The following is a 27,349-nucleotide window of genomic DNA, read 5'->3' as shown; positions in this document are numbered from 1 at the left end:
CTTGGAGTGTGGTGCATATGCAGACTGGCATGCTTCAGTATAGCAATATATGGAGCCATCACCCACCACAACCTCATTACTGTCTGCACAGTAAGAGGAAATCCTGTCTGAAAAAGAGGCAGCAACTCCAGGAACGCCGTCAGCCACTCCTGGTTGGGGTGTACCTTTCAAGTCACAGCTTTAAGATAGGCCCTAAGCAGCACTAGGCTTTTGGGGGCTGAAGTTGGGACTTTTGGCACTGATGGTAAACTCTAACTTGTGGAGCAGAGAGAACCACTGTTTGAGTGTGCGCTAGGCATTGTTCTCTACTGCTGCCCTTGATCAGCCAGTCATCAAGAAAGGGAAAGATGGGAATAGGGTTCCTGCACAGTTGTGCAGCAACCACCACTAAGCCCTTTGTGAAAATCGTTAGAGGCATAGTGACCCTGAAGATCCAAACTTTAACTGGTCAGGCTGTCCACTTACCACAAAGCGGAGGTACCCATAGTGATCTGGATAAATGGGTATTTGGAAGTAAGCAGTTTTTAAGTCCATTGCTACCACAGAGTCCCATGGTTGAAACAGCTGTAAGAGGTATTGCAGCATTGTCATATGGAAGAGTTCACAAGGTGTCTTTTTTAGTGGTTGGAGGTCTAGTATTGGCTGGACATGTCCTGCAGTACTAAGTAGAGGTAGTACACACTTCTGTGCTGGTGAGGGGGCACCAACTCTATGACAACTTTGTCTAGAAGAGCTTGCACCTTCTTGATAAGCTGAAGATGGCTTGGGCTGAGGCATGGCATTAAGACAGAATGTTTGGTGGCAGGGTGTGTGGAACTCTAGGCAATACAACCACTGTACTATGGACAGCATCCATGTATCGGACGGCAATCCATTTGTTAGAGGTAATTACCACAGTGCAACTATAGAGCAACCTTGTTGGAGCAGTGAAATGATTCGTTGCAGGATGGTTAGATGGAAGTGTTCACACAGGATGCATTCATTCAGCAGCCGAAGGTCTAAAATCAGCCTGTCAATCCTGGGTATTTAGAAGTAGAGGAAGTACACTCCTTTGCCAAGCTGGTGTGGGGGCACCAATTCAATAACACCTCTGGCTAGGAGAATCTGCACCACCTTCTCGAGCACCTGAAGATGTTCTGAACTGAGGACAATGTGTCAAGGTGGAATGTTTGGTGGCGTGGTGTGGAACGCTAGGCAATACCCCTGCTATACTACAGAGAGTATCCATTGGTCTGAAGTAATTCCTACTGGGAGAGAAAAAAACCTCAGTCTTCCCCGGACAGGAGTTATATGATTGGTGGAATGGAAGGGGAGTCACTGCTTTGAGGCAGAGATGACTCAGTTGGAGCCACCTCACCACTTCCTCTGTAACCATCACATGTAAATGTCTTGGGGCAGCTGATTATCCTGAAAAGACTGCTTCTGGTACTGGTAGCCCTACCTTTTGGTATATCCTGGAGCTTAGGCCCATCCTCTGTTCTGGTGCCTCCGCAAGGTGGACCTTGGTGTGGAGGATTGGAAGGCACCCATTGATTAAGCTAGGTCTGTGTCTTTTTTTTATCTTTTCCAGCATGGCATTGATCCAAGAGCCGAAGAGATGCTCCCCATCAAAAGACACACTGAGAAGTTGCTGTTGCATCTTGGGCCTGAAACCAAGGATTTGGAGAAAAGCATGATGCCTTAAGAGGAGGCTAGTACTTCTATCTCTGGAGGCAGTGTATGCAGCATCTAAGTCGCATCTAATGTTGGCATTAGATAGCACTTTGTCTTCTGCTACCAGCTCTTCTCCCCTTTTCCCATGTGCTTGATTAGTTCTTCAATTTCCTCCAGTAGTGTCTATCATAACAGGACAGCAGGCCTATGGAGTAAATGTATGGCGACACTCACTGCTAAATGCTTGCCAGCAACATCAATCTGCTTGCTTTCTTTGTCGGGTAGAGGAGCATCACCTGTTGCCAGCCCTAAGGAACATTTGCGCACCATGTGCACCGTGAGTGATTTAGGTGGAACTTCACACCTGAACGTACACTGAGTCGTCTGGAGCTGTTTTTCTTTTTTTTCTCCATCATTGGGGTGACTACTTTTGCCTTTACCAACAAATAGAAAATTTTGGTAGCAGATTTTATCATGCTTCTGAGCATGGGGAAGTGCTGTATCAATCTTTCCATTTTGGACAAGGTCAATACGAGGAAATTATCCTTTTCATTCACAACATTTATCTTCACATTGTGATGGTGGGAAGTGCTCTGTATTGTCACATAAGGGGCGGTGAAATCAAATGGGGAAGCTTTTGTGTGGTAACAGTCCATGTCTGGGTTGTTGGGGCAGGATCAACATGATAGTCCTCACAGGGATCGTTCCCTTCCACAGGAGTGAAGGGCTCGCAGTAAGGGTTCTATGGGTAGGGGCAACTGGGGTCTGAGTATATGAGCAGATTCAGGTGAGGATTGTGGAGAGTGAAGCTGTGGAGGTGTGTGAGGGCATGGGTGAAGGGGAACACCTACGGGCAGGGGAAGTGGTTGAGGCTTGAGGTACTGTTACTAACCCTTTTGGGGCTGAAAGTGTCAGTGGCTCTTAGGGTAGCTCATCCTCAAATGACAATCTATGTTTCTTCAAGATACAGAAGGGTTTGTTTGTGTGTGTGTGGACTCAGAAAAGAGAGACTTAGCAAGGATCTTCCCATCTTCCAAATAGAAAAGTGGATGTATATTTTTTGCCTCTAGAAGAGAACCTCTAAGTCGTTGGAGATCTTGGGCAATGGTGGGCGGTGTTGCATTCTGTGATGCAACTAATGCATGTCTCTTCTGTGCCAGAGGGTTGTCTTACACCTCAATGTCTGGCAGGCATCTAAGGAAGCCTGTTGTGTTTCCGCGACAGGCAGAGTTTACACACTTGAATTGTTCTGATGACAGGTATTTCTTGTTGCACTTGCGAGAAAACAGGAAAGGAAACTGCTCCATGACACCCTCCCACCCGAGTCATTCCCCAGAATACGCCCTGTAGTGCGTAAAAGTTCTGTCAATGGCAGTTGTTGATGAGGGCAACTGTTTAAAATGCATTGAGACTTTGTTGGGTATGGTGTATTCAAAAGGCACTTGGGTGTCAGCGAAGAGTACTTCAAGCAAGCACTGGCTGGGCACGAATTCTTTTCAAAGTCACTGAGTCTGAAGATCGAAAGGCTGGTCCTAAAGAATTTTGCAAAAACGCATCAGTCAAGCTGGCACTTGAATGTATGAACTCAACGGCAGAAGAAAACAACCTGAGGTGGAGTCTTTGTTTGGGCGGATTATGGACTATGGGAAAAGTTGCAACAATTTGTGTGACTCAAAATATATTGCAAACGTGCAGGTCCAAAACTAGACTGCAGGAGTATGCACGGCAAACAATGAGGTTAAGATGACACCATCTCAAAATATGATTGTGTAAAAAAGGATGACATAAATTTCCAATATACTACCAACTATTTGTGGAATAAGAAAAGCAACCTTTAGTATTGCAAGGCAGGGGTTCAAGATTAAATAATTCCAGTAACACTCTTTTAGTCTCGCTGCTACAAGAAAAAGAACAAAAACACATGCTGGACCACTAAATGTTTAATTTAGAACATTCAATCCAGTCTTCATAATGCATGCTTGTTACTATCTCTGAATGTAGGATGAGATGCAATCTTGACGCTTAACATTAAGAAACAAAGGGATGTGATTTACTTGGACACTGAATGTATGTAATACATACTCACCATCCCAGGAGGCTGCTCTTCCAGTGGAGGAGGCTTCATTACAGCTAGGACCCTGGTCCCGAACATCTCCGTGGCCTGACAGTCTGTTTCGCCATCAACTAGGATCTAAATCACAAAGTGAAGGGATAAGAAAGACCTAGATGACAGAACACATCTGCACTCAAATGCTAGCTCTACTGAAAAACACACACGGAGAGACAGACTTTAAGTCACAAGTCTTCATGTCCTGCATGACTCTGGGGCACCAACTTTCCTGGCCACAAGCACTTAAACTATTCTCCTAACAATCAACCATTCACTTACTTCAAAGTCTACATAGCCCACCACCCACTCAAATACAAAGTCACCCAAAACCCACTGATCTACACAAAACAGACAAATTCTCACCCAGTCAACATGCTCCCCCATAACACAATAAATATAATCTCACAACCTAGTCTTCTAGCCGTCCAACATCTAGCCACCAGTATACAACTAGGGGTCCACTTCCTCGCTGACAACATAACACAAAGCAAATACACTCACTTACCCAGTTCACTGTCCACTTAAGTACACCTACACAATAGCTAAACATCCATTTATCTACTCACCACTGTAAATTCCTCCACAATCTGCTTAGAATTTCGACAACACAGCTACCCATTCCTTCAAACCACAATAACCCTCTTGTCAAGGCATGGCGCACTTCTCCATCCAACAGCCACCTCACTGATTCGGCCCAAAAAAGACGAAATCACCATCACACACTCATTAATCCAGGCACTTAGTTACCCATTCATCAACACACGGCCCAGACATTCACTGGGAAGCCATCAGCACTTCTCACTGATTTAGGCGAAGTAGCAAACATGGATTGATACAGTGAATCCCATCCCTAGGAAACCGGGTAGCAGTGTACAGAACAAGGGAAACAGTTCTTCCTTCAGGGTTATTTATGGTTAATTAGATTTAAAAGGTTAAGAAAGTTATCGTACAGTACAAAATAAGGTTTCATAGTATAGCTGAATGCAATATGGAAAAGAACAGACAATACCATGCATATCAAAAAGAAACATGTCACATATCAGAAGAAAAAGTGCTACACGTGTGAATAAAGTTACAGAACAGTGCATGTGAATGTGCAATACTCTTGACAAGAAGTATGGAATGCAAAGGAAAAGTGCAGTGACTCTCATTCATTCAGAAGTGGAGACTGCAGTAATTCAACCAGTTGAAAGTCCCAATAAAAGAATCAGTAGACAAATCCAAAGTAGGTGAACTGTTAATATTTCCACCCCAATAAAAACTTATTATAGGGATGAGATCAGAGACTATAACAATGTAGCATCCCTTAAAGTTAGAAAAACATGTCCGCATAAACATAATAAACATATTAAAGCATTTATTAAATGATAGCTTTCAGATTCAGCTACAGAGCTGAACAAGTTATTCATCTTAGGTCATTTATACAATCTGGATATCTAGTTCCACAATATATATTGGGAAGGCAACCCACAGCTCAATCGAGGACTTGAAACAAGGCTACGGTTTTTAGTTCTACGCCCTACTCTCATCTGCTGGTATATTTCCTGTCTTTTCAGCATGATACCGAGGATATTTTTTTGGCAATATCACCCCAACCTCAAGAAGACTGCTGGAACACAGAACTGCTCTGGAAAGAAGACAGATGGACCGACCGTCTCAACTCTGTGAGCTTAAGACTTAATTAATAATTTGAATGGTCTTTTCTTAAGGCCCTACCATAAGACACTTGTATGTCCTTGTACTTGAAACAGTTGTATATATTTTTTTCTCTTTCCTCCATGGTACATTGGTGTCTTTTTTCCTAACAGTTTTTCCAAATAGAAGCTTTTAAAACTTTTTACATGATTTTAATTTTTCTAAATATTTTTTCTCGGGGTGTGGTCTGAACGTCGAGCCATCATGGCAGCTTATAAAAGCACTCTCACCGAGGACGGTCCTCACTTAACAAAATCCTATCTAAACTGATCTGGTAGCTACCCGGATATAAAGGATTCCAGACGCAACGGCAGCCCAAGGATTGTGGTTGATCATGCCTTCAGAGCTGAGGTGCTCCAGAGTAGCATCCCTCCCCCCTCACTCCCCCCCACACCCAACACCAGCACCAGCAGGGAGAAGCAGCCATGTGAGGCTCTGATGATTGCAAAAAGGCTGAGTGACGACTTCAGTGGCATTAGTGCATCAGATCCTCTGTTAAGGGAGCTGAGCCTTCATAATCTCGTGAGCAGCAAGCCCTCAGTGGGGGGGGATTGATTGTCAACCGACTGAGTATCAGCTGTGGTGTAAGGTGAGAGCTCCAGTCCAAGATCCTCAGGCCGCACCAGAAAAGAACATAGGCCCTGAGTCTATGCTGCACAATGCAGAGGCGAGGGAAAAACACTCAAAGAGCTCAAAGTCGGCTGACCCTGGCACTACCGGTATAGGGCACCAAATCCTATGACCTATACCAGAACCTAGAAGGCAGAAAAACTCGGAGAGGAGACATCTTGAGGGATCGTCCAGAGGGGTGACATTCGTCTGGTGAAAAGGGTGAGCCAAGGCGTGGGATGCAGAGATTGTACGTCTTTGGATAGCAGAGGGTAGCAGGCACCCTCATGAAGTGTGCCCTCTACGGCTCTGAGGGAGGCGAGTGGACAACAGAGCGCAAGACAGGATTGTATTGGGGGCCCTGGCAAAAGGCCATCGTTCTCATGGAGTCACACACCAGGGGACCACAACATTTGCATGCATATGGCCAATGTGTGGATGATCGACGCCTAGTAAATCAGGTCGATGACAAAAATCTGATAAATGCATAGGCCTGCAAAACAAGAGAAGTATGTCTTTAGGAGTGACTTTCCGAAGCCCACTGGAGGGTCACAGTCTAGTGCTGGGGGAGAAGGAGAACGGGGCCCTTCCCTCAGAGACTTTCTACAAGCGGTTAAAGGTACCGGATCTGCACTGAAAGGTAAAATACACATAGTTGTCACAGATAAAACTTTGTTACAAGCTGATTTTAAGAAAATGTCGGCAAGGGTGTCAGGGGCTGAAAACACACTAGGAAAGCACACAAGCTCAATCAAGACTCTCCAGAAAAAAGTCCAATCCCTATAAGAAGTCACACATTGCCAGCACATTGGATCCAAGGACGTCGAGGGTCCCTAACGGCGCAATATTGTGCGCCTAGCGGGTCTCCCATAAAAGTGCAAAAGTGCAGATCTGGAAATGTTCCTAGAAAAGTTGGTTACTACCCTAATTAGGCCTGAGGATCTCTTAATATTTTGCAGTAGAGAGACGAACCGAGTAGCTGGTGCACTTCCCAAACCAGATGTGATAGCCAATCTCCTTATTGCAAGAAATCTGTACTACAGAGACAGATGCACTACTCATGGCTGCATGGCAAATGCCCACCTCCGATATAAAAATCGATGTATTATGGTGTCCTGGATTTTACCAGGAATTGCAGCTAAAAAGAAGACCCTTTGATAAGGCACAAAAAGAACCGAGGAGGTAGAACTTTCAATTCAAATTCAATATTTTATTTCGGTCCATGAACCATAAAACTACACAATACAAATATTTTAACGCATGAAGAGCATAGCAGGCACCCAAGATTAAGAATCAAACAGTACCATTAAAATGAAGTTTGGTTTAAGATCATGACACAGCCATTAACATCGAGGAACCTTCGTGCTGAGACAACAAATAGGACAACAAAAACCTAAAAGACAGACCTAAGAATGAACTAAAATCCGGTCCGTTAAGCAATCTGAGAGGTCAAAGCTAATTATAAAATCAGTTTTTTTTTAACCTCTGTTAATTGAAAAACTAAGAGACAGCAGCTTTTATATGTCATTGAGCAATAAAACATATATCAACAATACAACGATCACGAATCATCAAGAGAAGCACACATGATAAATCACTATTTTGGACTCAAGAGGATACGTCTTCATCATCAGTTGGTACCAATGGGGCATCGTAATGATCACCTCTGTATGAGTTCCATGCCTCCCAAATTGTGGACCACTTTTTTGGACAACCCCTTGCAACATATACAGTCTTTTCCCGAAACATGCACCAGTCCATGTTTTGTTTCCACTGAAGCAGTGTGGGAGGAGTATCGTAGCCCCAGTGCTGCGCTATATCCCTCTTGGCCGCCGAAAGACCCAGAGCTACCGAGGTCCTCTCGGAAGTGGTGAGGTCAGTGGGCTCCCAAATGTTAAGGATGCAACGTTTCGCCTCCGGGTGTATATGTTTGTGTAGGACAGACCTAAAGGTTCGGTGTATCGCTTGCCAAAACCACTGGATACGGTCACAGTCCCAGAGGATGTGCATGAATGTGCCCACCTGTCCACACGCCCTACGGCACTCACCCCCATCCCATGTGTATCATTTGTGGTCCAGTGACGTAGGCCCTATGGAGGATCTTCAGTTGGACTAGCCGTAATCGAGCGGATATACCCACCTCCCGGGGCGATGCCGCCGCCTCCCACCATTCGTCTTCGTCCATGTCTAGGCCGTCCGCTATCCATTTCCCTCTAAGTGTTTAGAGAGGCTCAGGGGTATGATGGAGAAGCTTCTTATAAGTAAGGGAGACTGCCTTTTCCGGCAAGTAGCCATCTAGGAGTCTATCCTCCAACGGGGAGGAGTCAGGGGGCGAGGAGCCCTTCGGTATAGCCGAGTACAAGGCATGACGGATCTGCAGATAGCGGAAAAACTCTGTGTCCGCCATTTCAAAGCGTTGTTGTAATTTGGAGAACGGAACCACCTCCCCCTTGGACCAGAGATCACGTATTTGCGAAATATCAATTAGATTCCATTTATCAAACCCCTTGGAAGTCCTCAGCCGGCCAAGCTGTGCCGAGTCCCACAAAGGCGTAGCGAGAGTTAGTCTACCGTTCCAGCCCATGCTTTTTTGAACATCGTGCCATATCCTGACGGCATGTTTGGTAGGGCCAGTGAGCGAGAGTTTTTCCCGGGGGGAATAAAGTGCAACGCTAAAGGTTCGCCTGGCAGCAGCATCTATCCATGGCGTAACCCGGATCATGAGGGCCACAATAGGTGGCTTGGTTAATGGCCGCCAGTTGAGTGGCCCAATAATATTTCTTTATGTCCGGGAGGCTAATGCCTCCATCGGACCAGTTGAAGACCAGCTTCTTGTGCGCGATACGGGGCCTACCATTCCAGATCAGTTCCCTTTGGAGGCTTTCTATTTCCCTAAAATAACTAGCTGGCAGTGTATACAGGAAGCGGCGCAGGGCCATCATTTTGAATAATGCCGCCCATCCCAGGAGCGAAAGATGGAGTGTCTTCCAGGTGACGATATCTTGCTGCAGCTGCAAGGGAGGGCGCAAATTTCTCTCAAAATGCAACTTAGGGTCAGGGGTAACAAATATTCAAGGATAGCGAAATCCATCCTGCGCAATCTGAATGGTGCAATCATCGAATAACCGGGGAGGGAGGTCCTTGAGCACGTAAAGTACAGATTTGTCCCAGTTGATCGGAAACCCGGAGTAACGCCCAAAGGCCGCCAAGATGTCAAGGATGCTCCTTAGTGACCCACGGGGGGAAGCCAAAAAAAAGGAGTATGTCATCTGCATATAATGAGATGCGATCTTCCCAATCTGCTGACCACCGCAAGCCTTGAACAACGGGGTCCTGTCGGATCCAGGCCGCCAGGGATTCAAGAGATAATGCAAATAATAATGGTGACAAGGGACACCCTTGGCGAGTGCCCAGGCTGAGTGCAAAGGCCGCCGATCACTTGATATTCACTACTACCTGCGCCTGTGGTGTCGCATATAGAAGTCTTACCCAAGAAATGAAGAGGGGCCCGAAACCCAGCTTTTCAAGCACCGCAATGAGATATGACCATTCTACTGTGTCAAATGCCATTGAGGCGTCCAAAGAAAGTACAACGCCATCTTCCTGTATCGTGTCAATTCTACCCATCACACCATGCATGCGCCGCAAATTAAGGGCCGTATTACGCTGGGGCATAAAACCCGACTGGTCAGCTTGTACCAAACCATTGATGACCTTAATTAATCTAGTTGCCAGCAACTTGGCGAGGATTTTGGGCTCCGCGTTGATAAGGGAGATGAGCCTATATGAAGAGCAGAGATCTCTAGGTTTGCCTTCTTTGTGTATGACTACCAATGAAGCAAGGCGCTGGTCCGGTGGGAAAGCGCCTATGTTTCTACTGTCTTCGTACATTGCCTTCAAATGAGGGGAGAGCAAGTCAAATCAGGGTTCCTTCATGTAATGGCTAACATTTAAAACTTATGAAGTGCACAATATATTTTAAAAAGTTATACTTGTTGTAGTCAGGGGAGATAAAGGCAACAAGGCGTAAAAAAGCATTACATTGCTCAGATTTCTGTTCACAACAGAGTAAAAATGATATTACAGAACAATAGGACATGATTTCCAATAATAAAAAAATTAAGAGAAACGGTAAGAATCAAAATATTGTAGAATTAATGTTTAAATAAAATCAGTGACTCAGTTTTCTAAACATGCCACCCCACAATGTCCTAGTATTGAGGTGGGGTGTTTAACTTGAGCAGGGAGCCTACAATATTGGACCAGGTACTTATAACGACAATACCACCTTTTTCCTAAAGAGCCATACAGCAGATAAATATCGGCTGATTCCGCAAACAGGTAGGCCTCCCAGTAGTCATCTGCAAAAAGCAGAGCAGGGATAGAATAACCAGAAAACTTCAGAAACTCATGGGTGCACCCGTCTAGGAATTTAAACACATCGTTTTTGTACAAAGAGAAGAGTGCCGGCGCGAGTACACGCCCTTGTCTAACCCCGCACAAGACCAGAATGTGATCAGTTAGATTACCACCCAACCCCCACCTGACTTGTGTAGTGGTGTTATTACGCAGTATGAGGATTGTTCCAATAAGGTATGATCTATGCCCATGGCAGTTAGGGTGCACCATATGTGCTGCCTCGGACCAAATTAAAGGCACCCCTGGGGTCCACAAGAGCCAAATATAAATGATCCATGGACAACTTAAGATATTTAGCCACAATAAGATCAAGATGAAAGATTTGATCTATTGTGTTCACCTTAGAGCGGAACCCTGTCTGTAGTGGTGACAGGATTGAATCTTCACCCACCCAGTCCTGGAGTCTACCCAAAATCTGGTGACAGAATAACTTCTGCAGGTGACCTAAAAGCTGATGGACCAACAATTATTTGGAATTCACCTGTCACCCTTTTTGTAATTTGTGATGATCTCAGCGTTTTTCAAGAATTCTGGGATACATCTGTCTGCCAATATCTCATTCAAAGTTGTATTTATATAGGGGCCCCAGACAAGAGGTTCAGAATGAAACAAATCGCCAGGTTTTCTATCTAGACCTGAAGCCTTCAAAGGAGGCATGGCCTTGATCGCTTGAAGGGTTTAGAGTTTCTTGGAGAGTAAAACAGAGTGGTGTGTTTGCTCTAACCTTTTCTGGGGATAACTTTTCAATTACTTCAACATCCAGCTCTATACGAGGTTGGGCATAAATTGCAGAGAAATCTTCAACCCACTGCTGTGGTTAGATTGTTAGTTCTAAAGGGCTGATGGATTTAGGGCAGCCGTGTGCAAAAATATGGCAAAATGACTGAGTCATTATTGCTAGAGGCCTCAGCGAAGGCTAGCAAGATGGAGTCTACCCAACTCTGTTCGGTACTAGAGATTATCAATTTTAATTATGCAGGTAGCATGGAATTTATCACGGACACCCTTCTTTACAGCTTCGACAAGTTGGCCCTTTGCCCTGTAAACCATTTGGTTGGTCAGTGGTTCCAGGGGTGAGAACTTTGGCTAAATTGAGCGATGGAGATAGAACTGGCGTGTTAGCGGTAGCACTCTGCACCTTTGCAGCTCTGGTGGTTCTAGGGGCCCTGTGTTGACCTGTATGCTTGGCTTTCTTTTTTTTTTACTTTGTAGTGGGTCCTTCCACATTGGTAGTTAAAAGTTCAGAGGTAGGCATTGCACTAGAAGGTGAATGAGAGACCTGCAAGTCTTTGGCAGCCTCCTCGATCGTGGAACATCTTCAAGCAGGTCACCCAGAAGTCTTACGGGTGGCTCACCCATCTCCAGCAATAGGAGTTGTTCCACTAGGATTATTTATTTCTCAATTACCCTTATAGCATGTACCAGGCAGGAGTTGAGAGTGGTGCCACGGGTCTTCTCTGGAGAGGCTGCCCTATCCTCCCTTAGCTTTCTTTAAACCATTTCAACTTTGAACAGACCCTACCCCACTTTAATCCAACTGTACCCCCCACTGGAAGGCACACGTCCCTTGCTGACACGTTTAGCCGCGAGCCAAAGGGGGGTGGCCTAGCCTCGTCCAGCCTCCTCCAGATGAAGACAGGCATAAGATGGGAACACCCTTGGCCCAGGCGTGTCCCGTGCAGCAGCCCAAATGAGGGATCTTTATGGCGCCCGATGGCATGATGGAGACTGACCCCGAATCCAGCAGGTTGACAGTCTGAGACCTGGAGTCCCTGTAGAGCGCGTCCCACTCTGCGGCTCAAATTAGGTATCTTTATAGCTCCCAATGGAGCTTGCTTTACCCCACCTACAGTAGGGTGAAAAACAGTATGGGAAATAAGTCCATGTTTAGTGCTTATCTCAATACCTGATGATATTCTCAGCCAAATTTAAAGTGAACTTGGAAGGAAGATCATGATTTTTCATTACACCTGAGGAGTTGTGGTAATGTCCAGGGGGGCTGGAGATCAATAAAATGCAAGAAACTGAGAGGGGACTAAGAGGGGACTGGGGAACAGAATGAGACGAGGATCTCACCAGGTATAACACAAGGACAGTCATATCTGACTTGAACATCCGGACAATAAAGTTTGTTCGAGAGGACGTGGATACACTAAGAAACTCACCTCACCTAAAGTTTTACAAAATATGGCACCCTTGGAGAGAATTGCAAGACAGAATATGAGGTGTTGGGGAGCCTTTGGGATTTGGGTGCTCAAGGTCTGGACCCAATGACCTGGGAAGTGCTTGTGGGACACATAGTAGTTTCTGTACTAGGGAAATGTTGTACCACTATTGTTGCCGGACGGACTCAATCCCACTTTGAGGGAGCGCTTTGATGGTAACCCTAAAGACTATGGTAGGGGTCTGGGAATAGTACAAAGTTAAAATAGCCTGCAGGTAAGTCCAAAAACGAATTTTATTAATGGGCCACCATTGGCTAGATTAAAAAACGTCAGGATGCCATTGGGATTTAGCTTATTGACTCATACATTCTTGTGCCAACATGTTTCTGCTGCGTAATGTGTGCCCAAAACATAACTCAGCTTTCATCAGGACCTAATGCATCCCGTTATGATGTCATACATTTTAATTAGTAATCCGTCTATGGGTTTGCTGCTTATTCACTCCAATCATATGTTACTTCACCATCATAAGTCCAGTATCAAGTGCTTACGGAGGTGTAAATTTACTACCAGGGTGTTTGTTTAAAGGGGGTTAGCACATCCCATGGAAATCTGCGGGCAGGTTTCTCCTTTGCCACACTTACTCCATGGCGTGCACCCGACTTCTTTACTAATTAGGTTCGGAAGCTCCGGAATATTCGCAGGACTCAATGAGGAAGCATGCCACACACCAGTGTGGGTGGTAGTTCCTTTGAAAAATTAGAATTATTTTGTCTGGCTAATATAGGTACTGGTGGTTCTTTTGCCTACTGGTAGGATGTCTCTGTAGTATTAGCATTACGTCTCGGGAAACTGAGTGATCCATCCATAAGATCTTTTTTCCCTCTCCCCTTTATAAATGGTGAAACTCCATTCTCCATTTCAGATAAGAATCACCCACTTTGCTTCCTCCTGGGAAAAATTGCAGTTCACTGGCGCCTAGACACATGTTTCGGGTTTATTTCGCCTTACTTTCGGTCATATGGTTGGTCCATTTTTTGACGCATCATTTTCTTCTCCCTGTTTCATGTTTCTTACAGAAAGCCCTCAAGAGTTTTTCCATTTTTATCACCATTTCATTCTGCCTTTTCGTCCATTTTTTTAAGTAACCGTTCAGCTTACCCTTTTATTTTGGGCTTTTGCCTCTGTTTCATTATACAAAATGATTTTGTTTTGTCATTTTCCAGATTTATTTCTCTTACAAGCTTTCTTCTAATAAATTATATAAGATAGGTGTCTGTGATTGCCTGTAGGGCCACGTAATACATTATATATTCTTATATGGTCTCATATCAAGATTGATTTTTATTTTTTCCTATTTCTTTTTTAACCTTCAGGCATGCTAAAATCCTATTGTATATAACCTTGCCCTGATGATGCTCCTGAATTAAGTAGTTGTTGAGGTTGAGACATCAACAAATCACTTACTTTGGGCTAAATTTTGACGCTTTTAAAGGAACTGTTAGGCGACAACTAGAAGAATAACATTGGCCTACCCTTCTGAGTTTACAGCTACTGCATTTCTCCCTTGAATGCCGTATTTGTTGTCACCATTATTACAATTTTGACTCACCCTGTCCACTGCGCCATAACTCCATTCACATATGTAGCATCCTTTTCTTCTGATTAAAAATAACACATTTATTTTTTGTATGCTCATTATTGGGTGTTCTTTTCCTTACAGCATTTATTTATACAATGGGACCTTATTTGATAGAGTAGGCACAACTTTGTTAGTCTTTAAATGTAATTAATCATAAATGCCCCTGCAGGCGCCACTGTAGTTCCCTACATGTCTCCTAGCACTACTCCCCAACCTAGCCTCTCACTCTCCCACGTAACCCTATATCAACATATTACTCTAATACCCCAACAGTAGCATTACCAATTCATCAATCCGAACACACACAGAATAGTCAAACTTGCTGATCCAGCAACCTATCTATCTACCACACCTTCCTCTCACTCAGATGCCACAAAGGAACAGTCAGCTATCTGCACCTGCTCACAGACCTACCCACTAATATATAAACACACTTGAAATATCCTGCATCTATATTTTGCCAAATTTATTTCTTACACCATTACTGTGGCCTTTACTTTTCAACATATAATTTGATATGGCTATTGCACCCAAATTGGCTAGGATCACAGTTGGAATAGTAAATTACTTTTGTCAAAGTCAAGGTAATGTTGAAGTAAGGGTTTGGCCGGCAGCAATGGGTGCTGATGTACTGACATACATATTGCTTGCTTACACACAATCATCAATCAGTGATGCATACCCATCCTGTCGATTCGACCATCTTCAGATCCATAGGGTCTCCGATGGCCTGATCTTTCAGTAGAGTCACAGAATGGCAGGCCGCAAGGGCATAGAGTAAGGGTCCGTCTGGAAGATGACGTAATTCATGCTGGATTGGCAGGAAGCAGTCCTGATCTAGGGGCACAACACCCCAAACATCCAGGCCTTCTTCGGTCAGTGTTCCTGTCTATTGGTACGTGGAGATAGGGAAAGGGAAAACAACTGAGCCAGGAACCAAGATAAGCAAGAAGCATGAAGAAAGCGGGCTAAAGGGAGAGAACTGGCAAAATGAAGCAACAGGCGGTCAGAAGAAAGAGAAAGAAAGATGATGAGCATGAGAGAGAATAGAAAAAGGAGGGAGAGAGCATAACAGGATCAAGGGGAGTGAGAAAGGGGGAGGGGAGATGAAGTAAGGATACAGAAGGAGGAGGAGAAGGAAAGCAATAGAGAGCGGTGAATAAAGTGGAGTGAGAGGTAAGGGTTGTGAGAGGAAAAGAGGAACTATAGTAAATGAAGAACGAAAAACAAGAAGGGAAAGAGGAAAGAGAAAATGGAGATGTGAAAAAGATGAAGTGGCGCATGGGAGAAATCAAATGTGTATGCAGAGGTTAACAGGGGCAGACATAAAAGTAGGGAGAGAAACCAGAAAACATTATCCACATAATAGGTTTTGAGACAGATTAGAAACGGCAGAGCACATTTGTGTGTGCACAAGCATGGTTTTTAGAAGGGGTAAAAGAGATGATGTAAAGTTTCACAAAATGAGAAGCTGGGGCAAAGAGCAGCAGTTGGATCAATAATTTACTATACAACATTAACGTCAATAGAAAAGCTACTTACCTGCAACAACAGTTCTTAGGCGAGGGAACAGCCCCAGATTAATAGCTTTATAATAAATCGCCATCACCAAGTTGGACCTCGGAAATATCTACATTTTAAAATATTTTTTCAAACATTTTTTTCTACCTACTTCTTTTCCCAAGAACTATTTGAACCCTTAGAAAAGAACAAGGAAACTATATTACCACAATAGGTGAATATCTCTAAAATGTTATAATGAGTGAATCTTATTTAGGAGCAGAGAGATCGGCCATGTTACCTCAATTGTATTTACCCTCTGGCTTCCAAAGAAAATTATTTCTCAGAAACAATTATTTACATCCAAATTCAATAAAGCGTGGTGGTATATAGTTCCAACAACTTATTTGTTAAATCAGTTTTATACAAAAGATATAATACATTTTACATAATTTCTGTTTTATCAGGTGTGAAAAGGGAAATGCAATACTGTGGATTATGGGGAAAAAAAGTAAAAATTAAATATATAAAGTGCACAGTTTAGCTGAGTGAGTATCGATGGCAACGGTTAAAGAATACAGAATATGCTCTACAAGCCTTGTTCCAAATGTTTCCACTTCAGCTATTCGTCAACATTTTTGTGCTTTACAGGAATGCAGCTGAGTATCTGCAGAACAGTAATTAATTGCAACAATCTTCACAAAGCAAACAGTACGGTTTGCCGACTTGTCATCCTCATTTGCTTAACTCCTACTTGATGGCCTATGTGGTCTTTACTTCCCAATCATCAGTTTGTCTCTCCTCGGGAGCATGGATACATTACTGTGTCTTTACGCTGCTTGATTGTTTGGGCTACTTTTTTATTTTTAGTTAAGCACTCTATGAGGGTATTTTTGTTTACCAGCTGTCTACCTCATGTGCTTCACTGCCTCCTGTTTCCATTTCTTTGTGTGCCTCTCTGGCACTCGATTTTACTCTGTCTCACTGTGCGCTTCTGTGCTACCCTCATCTCCATGATACGCTGGCTTGCCGTGTGCTTTTCTGCCCCTAAACACCTGGTCTCCTTGTTGCTCTGTCTCGTCTTGTGCTTCTCTGCCCCTTAGTTTTGCTCTGTCTTGCCGTGTGCTTGTATGTTCCTCCCTTATCTGTGTTGCTGTCTTACCTTGTGTTTCTTTGCCAACCTCACTCCCAGTCTCCATGTTGCTTTGTCTCGCTCTATGCTTCTCTGCCCCTCTACTGTTGTTTCCATTCCCTGTATTACTTCCCACTGCATCCATGTTGTCCTGTCTTGTTGTGTGTTTCTATGCACCCACCCCAGTCTTCATGTTGCTTAATCTTGCTATGTGCTTCGCTGGTCCTCTTGTGTTGTTTCTGTCCCCTGTTTTTTCTTCAGTGCCCCCCTGTTTTCTAATTTACCAATCCAACTCTGATAATAAAAAAAAAGTGCCTGTCATTTTGTTTACACGTGCACCTACAAAACAAATTCTTAACCATGCTGCACAGCATCATGCTGCGCAGCATGGCTAAGATCCATTTGACAAACATAATGGGTCCCAAAGGTAAGACCTATTGGTTTTTGCCAATGCTTGTTTCTCTGTGTGAGGCAGAATGCCTGTGAACGGTTGCCTTCTTTCCTTTAAAAGGGCGAATGAAAAAAAAGGTTTTGGTACCAATGATGCGTGTTACTTGTTTCGAAACTATTAGAGGATCTTGCACAAGGTAGGTAACTTCAATGTTCTTTAATATGAATTAAGATACCAAGATAGAGGAAGAGTGAAGCTGCTATCACTTCTGGTATGCTTCGGATTTCAGCAAACAGGCTGCTGGTAGGTAAAGTTGAAAGCTCAGATAAAGGGATCCATCACAAAGACTTAGAATACACCATGGTTGTAATTTTCCACCAGCTGACTTGGACAAAGTCAATGTTTGGGGAAAGTGCGGTGGAGATCGACACTGTTTGGGACTGGAGGTAAGAGAAAGAATAAAAAGACAAAACTCCAATAGCCAGATAGGAACTTGGGGATTCTCAATCTCTGTGTAGAAAGGAAAATGTACTCTTTAAACTAAAACTTAAAAAGACACACAATAAAATAACCGTTAAATTTGAAAGAATCAGATGATATAACTTATGTAATTATGTGAATAAAGATGAAACATGAGTATCCCATAACAAGAAATTAAAATGCCATCCGTTATAGCACGTTAGTATCACTTGTGGCACTGCCCTTATTGAATGCTGGCAGGGAGCGGATTCCTGACACTTGATTCATATGGGATCCAATGACTTACCTTGTCGAAGCAAGCCAGCTTGATCTTGCCGCAGACATTAATGCGTGGTGGGCTGATGCAGAAGACGCCGTGGCGTTTCAATCGGTTCTGGGCATAGATGGTTCCCACGGTCATGGCAGCAGGAAGAGCCGGTGGCACAATGATGGTGATGACATCTAGGGCGCGTATAACAATTTCTGATACGGAAACCTGGCACACACAAGACAATCTTTCGATGAAAATCATGCGATCCCTGCACAGTTAAAATGTAGTTTTATGTATTTAAACTGGATGGCATTTCAATCGCTAACGCTGTGCATAAGAACAGATGGGACGAATGAAGATGGGTGGCATAAACAAAAAAGTGAGAAGCAGCAAAGAGGATTAGAAACCGCAAATGTGGACATGTCTAAATGTAGAATTGATATACCGGCAGCAATATGAATAGCTGGAAAGAGTGAAAGAAGTAGAAGGTGTCCTTCGATAACAGGAGACGAATATTCCGATCAGTTTTAAGGAGTGTAATTGTTAAGGGAGTCAAAAAATTACTCCACTTAAATACCGTGCAGCCTCGAATACCACTATCATTAGTTCAGCAAGGGCCTTGTTCTTGGCAGAGAGCCAGATAGCTTGAAGAAGGTAAGCTGAGGTTGGTGGGTGTTTTGGTACTCTGGGTGAGGTTCTGGTCACAAAACTGAGAACTCTATCCATTGGAGGAAGACTAGTAGACCATTGCAATAATCTTGTTTACTAAGTAACAGTAAGTTACCAGTACTCTGGGTCTGTGAAATGGAATCAAAAGGCAGATCTTTCATACATTGGGAACATGGTAACGCGCTGCAGTGGTGATGAAAGATTTCAAGCGCACGGATGGGTTTAGGAGAAGGCCAAAATGTGTGGCAGTGGACGCACATGTCAAAGAAATGTGCAAGAAGTGGATAGAGTTGGCTAAGAATGTATGTGTGGTTGAAGAAAAATACAAAACCGCAGTTCTGGAGAAGTCCAGCATGAGAGACTGGGCAGAAGATTCAGTGGCAATTAGCAGTGTAGAGTTGGACATGCATACCCAGATGTGAAATGGAAATGAGAAAAAGCTTTAGATGCCATCAGCGTGTAGATGGTAAGAGAAACTGAATAAAAAAATGGCGTCACTGTGGGAATTTGTGCACAGAGAAATAAAAGAGTGGGAAAAGGATCATCCTCGTCAGACTCTGAAAGGCATAGATGTCAGTACACACATTTGACATGTTCATGCCCCCTCCCATGATCACTTCTTCATGCATTCATTCCTCACATTGTTCTACTTCTCCTTCTCCCATTCTATCCCTTGCTCTCCTTCGCCCCAAATCCTTTCCTTTAACGTACTCCAGCCACAGTAATATTTAAATTCCTCTCACAAGTCTCACAATGCCCTGCAAATGCTCTTTCTGCCTATTTCCTATCCAGCTTTATTCTCATCTCAGATTTATTGTTTCCACGCTGTTATATAAAAATAAATCCTTCCCCTTCCCATAACTCCCTTTATCCTATCCATTCTTTGTCATCGTGGTCTCTCATCTCTCCCTTCGTCTCACTTACCTCATACACTCCGCAGTCAAGTTTTAATTACCCTCTTCCAAATATGTTTCCTCACTCCTTCCCTTTCACAAACGCTCTATTCTTGTGTTAGCACTGTCCTTATGCCAACTCTAATCACATATCAGTTACTTTCAAACTTTCATTTATACCATAACTCTCAAATGCGCTAATTATCAAGCCTGTTATGAATGGGAGAACAAATTTCCTAGATTACCAGGACCGCATCTGGAATTCTTTGTGGAAATCTTATCCAAATAGCGGAGTAATCCCAAGAAGTATATGTTGTGAATCCCGTCCTTACTCCCTACCTCTGCTCCACCTATCCTTTAGATCCTTTATTTTTTTTTTTTTTTTTTTTAAAAACCTTTATTTCGGTAGGTACACAATACACAGCGTCTGCCTACAACCCCTCGGGGCCGGCCGCTATGACATTGGAGAACATAGAACAATACCGTCAGGATAAGAAAAGGTTCAATTTTATGGTTTTGTCGAGTACAATGTAGTGTACTTCGAAAAGAGTCGAAGCTAATCACTGACCAGGAGAGACATCACCGATCACGGAGCACCCAGAAGGAGGCGTTATATAGGAAGGCATTGGTGAGGAAACAAGTAGCCACCATCCAGGAGCTAAGAGCATACACTATACCACAGAATGATGGAACACAATAAACTCCCTACGAACACTGCACCCCGACCCCAAAGAAACAAAGAAACGTAAAAGAAAAAGAAACCAAAGTGGAAGAGAGAAAGAAAGAGAAAGAGGGCCATAGAGACGAAGAAGACATAGAACACATCCCATCCCCCCACCCTGCATACCAGCGGAAGGCCATGGCCCACCCCCCCCCAATAGGCATGCCTGTCGCCCCAAATGAACCCCAAGTAGGAAGGAGAGTCTGGAGAGTGGGTATTAACCCCCAGTCTCCGACTCCCAGAGAAGGCAGGAGGAGGAAATATTACATACTCCCGGTCACCACAGCCCCTTAAGCATCCCCCACCCTGAATATCATCAGTACAACTGAAGTAGCGAGCAAAGCGGCAGGTGGGGAGACTCCATTCCAAATGTGCGAGCAAAGCAGATAATCAGCAGTCTCGTCCTAGTCCCCGCCCGCCCATACATACAGCAAATTAATGGGAATAGCCCAACCCCGGCCCGATCCTAAGTGGCCCCACAGATCCACCCCCGCAGTAGACAGTTGCAAATTACACACATGCGGCACAACCGATCCATAAACAAATATTCTAGTCCGGGTCATGCCAGGCGGTCAAGCAGGATCCTCAAGGGAGGCAACATCAACCCTGTCCTGAACGCGGAGACCCCACCAAGCATGGCCGCCGCTGGGAGTGTACCTCAGGCAGAACAAAGGAGCAAGATGGCCGCTCCCGGCAAAGATGACGCAGAGGGAGAAGAAGCGAGTGTTCCCAATCGTAGACCATCACCACATCGATAGTGACAGACACAGTTTTCCCCACAGTACGGCACACACTCCGGCGATGCTGAAGCTGACATGGCAACACTTGCAGAGGCAGAGTCACAGTTTGTAAAGTGGAAGGGAGCTTTGTATCTGCAACTTTGTCTTTATAAGAACCCTCGACACTGTAACCAGGGAGAGGACGTTCCACAGTATCCCCCTGTCGCCACTTTGTATCCGCCTCGAGGGGAATGAGAGGCATTGGGGGGTCAGACAATCGCCGTAGGTCCCTGGAGGGCATAGCGGCATCGATCTTCCGCTCCAGTTCTCGAGTGCGTTGGCACCATGTCGCCCGCAAGTCCCCCAGGGCTAGAAGGATATCACGATAGGTCAGGTCTGCTCCCTGCTTCAGCATGCCGACAGTATGGAAAGGCGCCACCGGGACACCCTCCAGCTCGACAGTAGGCAGGGAAGCTTGCGTCAGGGACATGGCGGCTTCCGCCTTTCCGGCGAGGTAGACCGGCACCGATACCATTTGTGCCGTTAGCCCACCTCGGGGGGGTGAGGGCGACTCCATAGGACGGAGGAACAGTAGTGAGGGCAAGAGGAGTTACTGCTCGCTATACGGGGCTCACCCGATGGAGAGCCCCCGGCTGTATTGCAATGCGGGTAGTGGGCGCTCTCAAACGGACACCGCCCTGACCGTCGGCAGGAGGACAAAGGAAGAGTCGCCAGCCCGGACCCAATCGTACCGGTATTCTCTCCGTCGCGAAGAAGGCTCCGCCAGGTCGCCCACTCCACGTCCGGTCTCAGTATCCCAGGCGCCAGCCCAGCCCCCGGTCGTCCCACCGTACGTGATGAGCGGTGTCCGATGGTGGTGGTCGGGCCAGAATGCGTGGGCAAAGTCCGAAGTCGGCAAACTCTATGAATCCTCGACCAAAAAAGCCGGCGGGAACATCGGAGGAATGCAGAAAGTATCAGCGCATTCGTGGCTGCGTTTGCTCGCGCCGTAGGCAGGATTAACGATCAGGATGTCGTGTAAACAGCAGACGGGCTGCGGAGCCGGGAGCTCAGACGTCCTGTTCGTCCGCCATCTTGGCTCCTCCCTTTAGATCCTTTATTATTACATTTTCTGCAGCTCTCATGCTCAATCCCTCACCTCTCACATTCCAGTTCCCATTCCTGTGCTCCCCTCTCATCTTACTCATTCTTGAACCATAACGTATCAAGTTTCGTCCCTTCACTCTTCCTTCTCACATTACCTATTTCCTCCAGTCTTCCATTCCACATTATATAATGCCCCTTTAAGTTCTATGGCTTCTCAACGCTCCTACACCCACTCTCGCCTCCTCCCTTACCCCCTCACATACAGCTCTTAAATGTCATGGGAATGATTCACAATTGTTGTTACCATGAACATGTGTGTTTTACTCCTGGAAATTATGGTGTAATACATAAGGTTTTAAGTTAGAAAAAATTATTGGCAAAATAATGTGAATGTGGTCATCCATCCATATCCAAACCCTTTCTGTTACACTCAATCTTCATTCTGACAACCCCAAAAATGTCCGATTTACAGGTGACAAATTCCGTCCAATGAGATTAGACATGTTGGCGGGGGAAAAGGATATAGTGAGCTTGGCTTACCTCATTCATAATCAGGATGACAATGCTGTAGATGGTGCCCATGACAGCTGTAAGGGAGGAGTAAAAATAAAGAGACGTTGAAAAGCAAAAATGAAAGAGGACGGAAGGGAGGAACCAGGAGATAAACATAGAAATAAACAAGGTGACAATAAAAAGGACAGGGAAATAAGGGGAAAAGAGAGGGGAATAGAAGTGGGTAAGCATGTCCAATCAGAGAAACCGAGTTAATAAAATAGAGAAAGGGAAACAGTGGGAAAGGAGGTGAAGGAACAAATTAAAGAGGTTAAAAGAGAAAGATGAAGAAATGGAAAGGAAAGGTGAAGATGGTAAACAAATGTAAAGAGGCAGAGGTGAAGAAAGAACAAAGACGATGAAGAGAATGGGCGGGGAGTAAGGGAATAATGGTGCAAGGGGGCAAAAGAAACAAAGAAAATGTAAAATGTTGAAGTGGAAAAACCAAAAGAGAAAAATAAAGGGGAGTAACACAGAGAAGGAGAAGAAAGAGGGTAAAGGAGCATGCAGAAGACAATGGAAAAATAGCAGGAGTAGTAAGAGTGGGTAAATGAGAGGCCAAAGGAAAAAATAATGGAAGTAGCAAAACGACGTAAGGGAGATCAGGAGAAACAGGAATACAAATTGGCGAATGCGCAATTAGGAAAAGGAATGTCAAAAAAAGGACGGTGAGAACAAACGGAAGAGGAAGAAATATGAGATGACAAGGAAAGGAGAAAAGAGAGAAAGATTAGTCCACTTAAATCCAGAGTGCTTCTCGACTTGCATATCATTTGATGTTCTCTGAAAACACTCTACAAGCAGAAGCCACTTGGATGATCGTTTCCAGTGCTCACATCCAGTTTAAAGATGAAATGCGCGAACTAGCCCTACACAAATCTCCCCGGGCTTACATATCTGACAGCTATTACACTTAGGAGGCAGAACTATCAAACAGGATACACAGGTTGTTCAGGCTGCCACTGCGGCCAGCACAACGTTCTCTCATCTTACATTTTACACGTGCACAAGAAATAGCTACTGAACAGGAAGCAAGGACATTACAGAGCCACGATGTGGACAGTAGAGTTATTGAAGTTGCATGAAAACCAGGCGCAGGCATCAATGAGCAGTGTTGAACCTCAGGAGCACAGACCCCAGAGGCTAAAACCTGAAAAGCACAGCTAGGCCACAGGTTACACAGAACTAAAAGGCTCTGGCAACAGACAGCAGACCTATCCCTTATCACGTATCATACTCGCTCTGCCCTGAAACAGCAAAGCTATCCTCCATGCTCAGGCCTAAGGCTGTACAATAACTCTACTATATTAAGAACTATGGCTTTGGGCAGAAGAGGTGGAGAAGGAACAAGTCTTATTTGCATCTGACTGATCCCAGTCTGGCGAGGTACTGTGAGTGGAAAAATTATGGACTGGTAGGAGGCCCTGAGGGATTAGAAGTAGCAAGCATTAAATCATCAACTCTTTGGTAGTTTGAAATGAAATGCTCCTACAGGGGCACGATCAAATGTGCTCTGCATAGAGTTGCTGCTCATAAGCAATAGAAACGTAGAGAGAAAAAGGCATTCTGCCCATCACCTTTCTGTTTTAGTTTGGACAATGAATAGACCACAGGCTAAACAGATACTATCGACTTAGACCAGAAGGAGCCGTCGTACCGGAGACACACATACTACAGACTCAAACCTCAGGTAAATCTAATTTGGGTTATATGGCTCAATGTTCCTTGTATTACTGATTTATTATTTGGTGTATAAGGGCATTCACCCTGCCCACCCTTTGCCCTCTCCCTTGACTGTATTACGGTGGATGCTAAAAACGTGATTTCCCCTAAAATGTTATGTGAGGGGTAAGAATATCCACACATTTAGGGAATTGGGAGGGTGTGGAGTTATCATTAAGTGCCATCCCACTATGGAAGGTGGGGGAAGTCAGCCTCACCAATTTTGCCAGCTACCACTGTCACAGACAGTAAGCTGATGGTCTGAGCTAGATCCATGCCATCAGCTTAGTCACAACACTTTAGATCAACACTACATGTCTTGATGGAAGGTGATTAACACTGTAATTATGTCAAAGAAGGGACAGCAGCTTTACCTGCACTGTGGCAGGTGAATGTTCACAACTTCTGAACTGGGGGTCAAAGCCAGCTCCTGCTCAAACTTTTGGGACCTTGCACTTACTGACTAATCCTGTGGCCGTCCTGGGTGTTGTTGTGGCCCTTCTTCCCTCTTCCCTCCCGCCGCCGCACCGCCGAAACACCGCGGCCGCAGTGCGGAGGGACTTCACCCCCCAGGCTCCCCGGCGTCAGTGGGCGGAATCAGGAGACGCAGCCTACGTGCCTGGAGGCGCTTTAAATCTCAGCGTTCCTCTGGTGGAGCGGGGTCAAAGCCAGCTCCTGCTCAAACTTTTGGGACCTTGCACTTACTGACTAATCCTGTGGCCGTCCTGGGTGTTGTTGTGGCCCTTCTTCCCTCTTCCCTCCCGCCGCCGCTCTGCCGAAACACCGCGGCCGCAGTGCGGAGGGACTTCACCCCCAGGCTCCCCGGCGTCAGTGGGCGGAATCAGGAGACGCAGCCTACGCGCCTGGAGGCGCTTTAAATCTCAGCGTTCCTCTGGTGGAGCGGGGTCAAAGCCAGCTCCTGCTCAAACTTTTGGGACCTTGCACTTACTGACTAATCCTGTGGCCGTCCTGGGTGTTGTTGTGGCCCTTCTTCCCTCTTCCCTCCCACCGCCGCACCGCCGAAACACCGCGGCCGCAGTGCGGAGGGACTTCACCCCCCAGGCTCCCCGGCGTCAGTGGGTGGAATCAGGAGACGCAGCCTACGCGCCTGGAGGTGCTTTAAATCTCAGCGTTCCTCCCGCGTCGCGGGACAGTGTGCGGGCGGCGCCGGGCTAAGCCCGGGCAAAGGGCGGGCCGTCCAAGGAAGTCCGAGGCCGAAGGAGGCTGGGCTGGGCCACCTTATGTACATTTTCTGTTTGCTTTATCGTTGTGGTGGGCAAGGTACGATATCTGTAGCAGGAGTCTAGCGTGTTAGCTCATAATCTGTAATTTGATCAAAATGACCAAAAGGAAAACAGGGGATAAGGTGGTGGGTACATTGGATGCATTTTTAACAAGAGCCGAATCCTTGTTGGTTCACGAGATTGAGGCTACTGAGCGGAGACTTTCTTTAGATCCTAGGTTGTTAGGAGGGGGGGTTACACCTTCTGCCCCCTTATATGTCCCCAGATCACCACCCAGATCACCACCTAAAGCAACTGTCTCTATTGACCAGCCCCGGTCCTGTACTCACAGCTTAGTTTCCATGTCCCCTGAGCATCCTTCCCCCTCTGCTACTCAGAGCACTCTGTGCAGTCCCGTTAGGGTTAAGACCAGAGGGATGAAAGCGGTGGGTAGAATTGCTAAGGATCCACAGAATAAAGTAAGGAAGGGACGTAGTACTACCAAACATAAATCTGTACCTGCTAAAGCCCCGAATGAGGTTTTTGTTTTTGGTAGCTCCAACTCTTTAATCAAATATAACTGTTCTAGTGTCCCTCCTGATACAAGTTGTTCCTTGAGCAAAAGTGAATTCACTAATTTACTAGAGGAGCATTTAGCAATCATTCTAGAGCCGTTTTATAAACGTCTGGATTCGGTCGATCAAAGGCTAGCAAAGATGGAGGAGGCTTTAGATCGAGTATCCTCAGAGACCTTAGTACAGTGCTCTAAGCAAGCTATAGCTGGGGTTACTTCGGTTACGGCAGGTGATATTCACAGGGAGCAGAATGGTGCCAAGACATACACCAAAATATTGGTGGATGTAGCAGGGAAAGGGGGGCAACGCCAGGACTACTGTGCCAATAGAACAAACTAATGTAGAGGCAACTCCCAATCAAAGACCTTTAGCTCCTAAGAGTCCCTGTAGGCAGGTTGCTAATAACAATATAGGTTGTCATCTGATGCATCCCTTTTTCCATTTACCCCCAGAAGCGACTCCCTATACCATTATCCTGGCAAATGTTCCCCCTCTACCAGCGGGCTCACAAGAGCATTGGTCGTCTCTTAGAAATAAGGCCCTACACTACCTGAACAAAAAGACTGGCATTGGGGATAGATTATATATGGACTTCAAAATGGTTAGACGGATTGAATGGGTCAGTTACTCTGATAAAACTTTAGCTGGGGATTGTGTGGTTTTAGGTTTTAGGTCGCCAAGGCTGGTCAGCCACATTCTTGAGATAGCTGCCATCGCCCCTAATGATTGGCTGTCCATTAGTATACTACCACTACGTCTTTTTTACTATCAGGACGTGGTATCGAGACATAGAGGTGCTCGAACTTCTAAGGGTGTTGACCACAGACCAGACCCCTCAGTACAGCTTAATAACCGTTTCGAGGTCCTGTCTACTCTAGAATATATAGATTGACAGGGGTGGGGTGCTTCAGGGGGTTTTGTGGAGGGTGGTATTGGAATTAATGTAGGGCCCCCTGCAGCCCACCAGGCTAATTTACCTGAGCCCGTCAAACAAAGTCGGGTCTCCCCTCCGATTATAATGATTCCAGGCAGCCCTTTAGTAGAATTAACAACCCCCCCTGGGTGCCTGTTAAATCCAGTATTGAGGAAACCCATGGCTATTGCTTCATGGAATATTGCTGG

At 45.3% G+C, this 27,349-nt stretch overlaps 1 protein-coding gene across 6 annotated transcripts in view; it reads right to left on the bottom strand.

Annotated features, from left to right (window-relative positions):
* Nucleotides 1-27,349, bottom strand: part of ATP13A2 (ATPase cation transporting 13A2) — a 650,312-nt gene that overhangs the window by 136,398 nt on the left and 486,565 nt on the right. For all 6 annotated transcript variants that reach the window (XM_085608574.1, XM_085608571.1, XM_085608572.1 and 3 more), the window contains 4 exons: nt 22,696-22,742; nt 18,083-18,271; nt 14,976-15,182; nt 3,740-3,844 (listed from right to left, as the gene is read on the bottom strand). In XM_085608574.1, coding sequence (XP_085464700.1) covers nt 3,740-3,844; nt 14,976-15,182; nt 18,083-18,271; nt 22,696-22,742 — 548 coding nt within the window. The remainder of the gene's footprint in view (nt 1-3,739; nt 3,845-14,975; nt 15,183-18,082; nt 18,272-22,695; nt 22,743-27,349) is intronic.

This window comes from Triturus cristatus, chromosome 1_2 (genome assembly GCF_964204655.1).
Source record: "Triturus cristatus chromosome 1_2, aTriCri1.1, whole genome shotgun sequence".
Lineage (NCBI taxonomy): Eukaryota > Metazoa > Chordata > Amphibia > Caudata > Salamandridae > Triturus > Triturus cristatus.
This window is presented reverse-complemented; position numbering and strand designations above follow the sequence as displayed.